This window comes from Gossypium hirsutum, chromosome D04, assembly GCF_007990345.1.
Source record: "Gossypium hirsutum isolate 1008001.06 chromosome D04, Gossypium_hirsutum_v2.1, whole genome shotgun sequence".
In the NCBI taxonomy this organism is placed as follows: domain Eukaryota; kingdom Viridiplantae; phylum Streptophyta; class Magnoliopsida; order Malvales; family Malvaceae; genus Gossypium; species Gossypium hirsutum.
In genome coordinates this window covers 44,976,887-44,982,331 of record NC_053440.1, presented here as the reverse complement: position 1 = coordinate 44,982,331, position 5,445 = coordinate 44,976,887, and the positions used below count along the sequence as shown (strand labels likewise).

Below are 5,445 nucleotides of genomic sequence, written 5' to 3'. Positions count from 1 at the left end.
ACATAATCATCAAATCAATAGGTCTTTTATAAGGTTGTAATGGGGCTCAGTTAAAGGTAAGGATTTTAAGAGATGGGACATTTCTGTTTTAAAGATCTTAACCTTTAAATTTGTCTTGGTTTTCTCGTAATACAACCTTTTCCTTTAAGTGAAACTTTGGAACACCCCTAAACTTATTTTGAACTCAAGCTCATACATTTTTCCTCTTTTTTTTGGAGACTGAGCAAACTTTTCTTCACTTTTTTTAAGCATGAGCCCATACATCTTTATGAAAATTTCCTCAAACACTACACCAAAACAGGCTTTTAGCGGCGTTTTTAGTGGCGTTTGGATAAAAAACGCCGCTAAAAATCAAGCATTAGCGACGCTTTAAAAAAAACACCGCTAAAGATTGAGTATTAGCGGCGCTTTTGGGAAAACGCCGCTAAAAATGAGCATTAGCGGCGTTTTTCAAAAAGCACCGCAAAAAACCTAAGCCCTACGACACCGTTTTTTGGTATTCGGGGATTTTGTGGTGTTTTTTAAAAGCGCCGCTAATGCTCAGGGTTTTAGCGGCGTTTTTTAAGAAGTGCCACTAATGATCGGGTCTTTAGTGGCGTTTTTGAAAAAGCGCCGCTAATGCTTAGGGTATTAGCGGTGTTTTTTAGAAAGCGTCGCTAATGATCGGGTCTTTAGCGGCATTTTTAAAAAAGCGCCGCTAATGTTCAGGGCAATAGTGGCATTTTTGTTTCGAACGCCACAAATTTCTTCTGCAAAAAAGGCGCCATTTTTTAATCATATTTTTTTATCCCACAATTTGAAATGAAAATCCCTCTTTTTTTATCCCCCTTCTTTTTCCCAAAATCGATCCCCCTCACCCTAGAAATCTTTCTTCTTCTTTTTCCCCATTTTATTTTTCCCAAACCATTTCTCCCCTCCCCCGATTCCCTTTATTTCGCCCCCCCAATTTCCCCAAATCGGCAGCCCTCACCCTAGAAATCTCTTCTTCTTCCTGATTTTTTATTTCCTCAAGTCACTGTATCGATGAAGTGCCCCAAAGGAAAATTTATTTGGGTTTTTATTTTTCGAGAACTTTCTTTGGTTTCTCCATTAAAAATTGTTCATCTTCTTTTATTTTTTTACCCATTTCATTTGCATCGTCTCCGTTTGTCTGTCATCATGCACCTATTTTCCATCTTAGCTAATACGGTAAGCTTCTCTGAGAAAGCTTTCATTGGGTTCTGTAAACCAATATATTATGTTGATGCCTTCTGTAAGTTAACTTGAAGTTTGAAAGTTTTTATTCTTCATTGTGAAGGATGCCATTCTGTTACTTTTAGGGTAATACTTGATATTATACATTAATTTCTTTCAGGCTTTATATGCATCTGTGGATAAATACCTTCATGGTTTGTTTGGCCTTGCTAATGACCCTGCAGCAGAAGTGCGGAAATTGGTGAATAGTTTCTCATTTTCTCTTGTATTCTTATTGTATTTATAATCCAACTTTTGCGTAGAATGATCTACTGTAAATATTTCCTAATTTTCCTGTAATTTACTATTGAAGCCTATAAAAACTTGACATGAATTACTTGTCATTTCTGATTTTCTGATTTTCTGATTTCAGTATTTATATTGAATACAGCCTTAGAATCAGACATGCTTTGTCATCTAGTCTTTGGTGTTAATGGTTCTTGTCTTTTTCTTCTATAATGAAACTGCTGAAATGTTGGACCGTGCAAATATATATATCATGTAACTGAATACTATGAAAAGGCTGTTTTCGACTCTTTTCATGATTTCATCTGTATAACATTTCCATATTTTTAATAAAGCTAGTGATGAATTGTAGAAAGCTCTCTCATTTCTTCCAAGTTTGTGCATTGTCAGATCAATGTTTCCTTTTCTTTTTCTTGCCACATGATCAGGTTTGTGCAGCATTTGTTCAGCTAATTGAAGTCCGTCTATCTGTTCTGGAGGTAGGTATTGCAGTATATTGTAACATCTTTAGTTCCATGTCATTCTCTTTTTAAGCCTGTTTACAAATCTGCATTTTGTTTTTTCTGATGTCACTTTCCATTATTTAACAGCCACATATGAAGAATGTAATTGAATATATGTTGCAAGTAAATAAGGACACTGATGATGAGGTGGCACTTGAAGCATGTGAATTTTGGTAACTTTCCTTGTTCAAGCCATTTTTAGTTTTTATTTTATGTTTCTTTGTTCATGTCTCTGAAATTAGATCCATCTTTTTCATTTTTATTTTCAGTTTTTTGCCTCTGCTTGTGTCATAATATATGGGTTGTTATCCGTACACCTTAATATGAATTTAAGCTAATATGGATAATAAAAATAAAAATAAAAAGAGAAAAAACAGAATTGAAAAGGACATGGTCGCTTGCTAGCTTGCTTGCTTTTCTAGTCCTTACTATATCTGTAGTGGCAGCTACAATTATGAACTCATCATGTGATACTTGGATAGGATGTGAAAGGTATCTTAATTTTTATGCCTTGGAGAAAACAACAAGGAGATTGATCATCTATTTTAAAATTACTGTTGATAATACAGCTATTTAAAATGCCCCCAAGAAGATTTCAACCTAACTCTTTTGATTTCACTTCTGTTATATGATTATTTACACTTATTTGTCAACCAGTATCATAATTATAGTGTTTTTTAGTCATATATAATTATAGAATATGAATTACACCTCCAACCATTTTAATATGAGTAAATTAGGTTTTATACATTAGATTAAAGAGTAAATCGAGGCTTTCTATTAAAAATTTCATCTAATTCTATTGTTAAAAACTGATGTGGATGACAAAATAATCAAATAGTTGCACGTAATGTGTCATATATATCTCATTTTAACATATATAAAATAATTTTTAACAAATAAAAATAAATAAAATTTTTAATAGAAAAAAGAACTTCTAATGCAGCTCTAATATATTAAGAAATTTGATTTTGGTTGAAAACAGGGATCAGTCATTCATGGAACAATTTGGATGTCGACTAAACAGACTCTCTTTTAAAGTTCCAAAGACAAAATGGCATTTTAGGGTTTCAACCTCTGACAATTCATATACATATATATATATGTATGTGTTATCTTCGAATGACTTGTTCCATCGCCTTATACTAAATGCTTTGATTAGACACATCAGTACAAATATAAACATTTTCTTTGCTTCTCTTAATTCCAGGGTGCAGGGAATAGTTTTGGAACAAGACAACATAGACCCTATGGTATGTCCAGTAGTAATTTGTAGTTGTCCCCATCCCATTTATTTATTATTTTTCACATGCTTTATGCATTTGAAATTTTTATATTTAAAAAAATGGAATGAGAGAGTGCAAAAGGATAAGAAGCCGATAAATATGAAATGGATATTAATGTGCAATGAAAATCATGTCATTTTCTTTGTCCCCTCCACATGTTTGTTTAGTTTTTACTAAAAATATTAATATCCCGTTGCTTAAATTGTACAAACCAATGCTCTTTTTAGAATGGTCAGTACACATTCAAGTAAAGATAGCTTATTGGAAGAATTCTTTCCAGATATATGCCTAGCAATATGGACTACAACTCCATGGACTGCTCCAGCCAATGCTGGTATGTCTTCTTTGACGTTTCCCTGCATTTGCCTATATCACTGTCATACTTGTCCTTTTCAGCTTGTTAGACATGCATCTTACAGAAGTGTCGCATCCTTTCTTTAAGTTGGAATGGTGGTCTGTATGAAAATTATGGCACTTTGGCTTCTTTTTAAAACTTGATTAGGCATCTTATTTTTGGGCCTTTTGGTAGTCTTTTGTCACCATTGAAAAGGTTTAAAGAGAGATTTTGGTACAAATATCCTATTAGGAAAATACGCTTGTAACCTATCTGATGTTTACAATAACTGATGTTTACAATAGTTTGGGACTTTTTTCACTTTTGATGTTGATGTGACTTCCTATCTGTATTTGGTACTAAGTAGAGCATGCTGGCATAATCTGTTCTATATGGATTGCAGCATCTTATGGGAGAAAAGCTATGTTGTTGTTGTCGTAATTGTAACACGTGTTATTGCTATTATTTTTTTGTATGGTAGAATTTGATTAGTGAATCTTTACTGCTATTACTCTTATTGATTATGTCCACTCTAAGGAGTATCTAAATAATTTTATGAAAAATTTGATGCCAATTTTTTATCATTACAACAAGTGTTATGTTGAATTTGTTGTATTCTGCATGTAGTTAACTTTTCCTCTGTTGCATTTATTTTCTAAATATTGATTTCATTTCTTGAAAATACCTGTTTTAAACTTATGACCAGATGGACTTTGTAATGAATGTTATGAAGAGATGAGCAGCCATGTACCTACTAGGTGTTCCTATCTTCTTTTGCCCGCTACAATTGTACCACTGGGAACTGGTCTATCATTGAAGCTCAAGTTCATGCTGTTACTGGCTGGTGCATTTCATGAAGGTTTCAGGAGGGCTCGATGGAGGATCAGATCCACCTACATTCCAGCGTGCTGAGAAAGAGAGACTGGCAAAATTATCTATTCAGGAAAATGCTAAAGTATGTTCTGTAATCATACTTTCTAAAGGTTTAAGGACAGTGAAAGGTTAAAAATCCTAATTGTAATCACTTGATATATTTTACTTTGCGAGAGCCATGTGGGCACTCAAGTTATTCTCTCACAATATACTTCTCTCCCTTCCTAATGTGCTAACCGATCTCTTATTTGTGTTATTAATTTATTATTTTAAATTCTAAAACTAAATTCATTAATTTTTATATTTAGTTTTAAAGTTAAAATTTTCATAGAAAATTTAATTTAAATAATATTTTTATTTTTCCTTCAAAGTATATTTAAAGTTCAAATTTAAAAAATAAAACATAATATAATATTTATATAAAAATAAATATTTAAATAAAATTTTTTAAATGTTATGTTTTTAGTGGCGTTTTTGCGAGAAGCGACGCTAAAGGCTTGTTTTATAGCGGTGTTTGTGGCAAAAAGCGTCGCTAAAGATCATGACCTTTAGCGGCGTTTGTGATAAAAAGTGCCGCTAAAGCTTGTGATCTTTAGCGGCGTTTTTGTAAAAGCGCCAGTAAAGGTCATGTTCTTTAGCGGTGTTTTTTTGTAAAAGCGCCGCTAAAGTTCATGATCTTTAGCGGCGTTTGTGGCAAAAGCGTCGCTAAAGACCATGATCTTTAGTGTCGTTTTTTCACATAAACGCCGCTAAAGTTAGCGACGCTATCAATAGCGGCGTTTTTTGCGACGCTAATGAAAGCGATGCTAAAGGCCTTAAAAAACGCCGCTAAAAGCCTGTTTTGGTGTAGTGAAATGTTGATTCCCAATACAACTTTAGTTAAGATAGGTGCACAAATTTAGGATAGCTTTAAAAGGATGATAATTGGCTTATAATGTAGGCTCATTGCAAAAAAACAGGCCTTTAAGCT

General features: G+C 33.2%; 1 protein-coding gene across 3 annotated transcripts; it reads left to right on the top strand.

Annotated features, from left to right (window-relative positions):
* Window positions 1-841: 841 nt before the first annotated feature.
* LOC107899306 (uncharacterized) lies at window positions 842-4,711 on the top strand. 3 transcript variants are annotated; one of them, XR_005912060.1, is made up of 8 exons: window positions 842-1,188; window positions 1,355-1,435; window positions 1,908-1,958; window positions 2,070-2,155; window positions 2,968-3,087; window positions 3,193-3,235; window positions 3,496-3,602; window positions 4,309-4,380. XR_005912060.1 is itself a non-coding variant. In XM_016824984.2 (8 exons), exons 1-8 carry the CDS (start codon window positions 1,024-1,026, stop codon window positions 4,512-4,514), a joined length of 804 nt encoding a protein of 267 aa, XP_016680473.2. In that variant the 5' UTR covers window positions 844-1,023; the 3' UTR covers window positions 4,515-4,711. The 3 variants fall into 3 exon arrangements, 2 of the variants coding, with proteins under 2 accessions (XP_016680473.2, XP_016680474.2); XM_016824984.2 differs by having other exon boundaries at window positions 844-1,188; window positions 2,968-3,085; window positions 3,549-3,602; window positions 4,309-4,711; XM_016824985.2 differs by having other exon boundaries at window positions 849-1,252; window positions 2,968-3,085; window positions 3,549-3,602; window positions 4,309-4,711.
* Window positions 4,712-5,445: the final 734 nt, after the last annotated feature.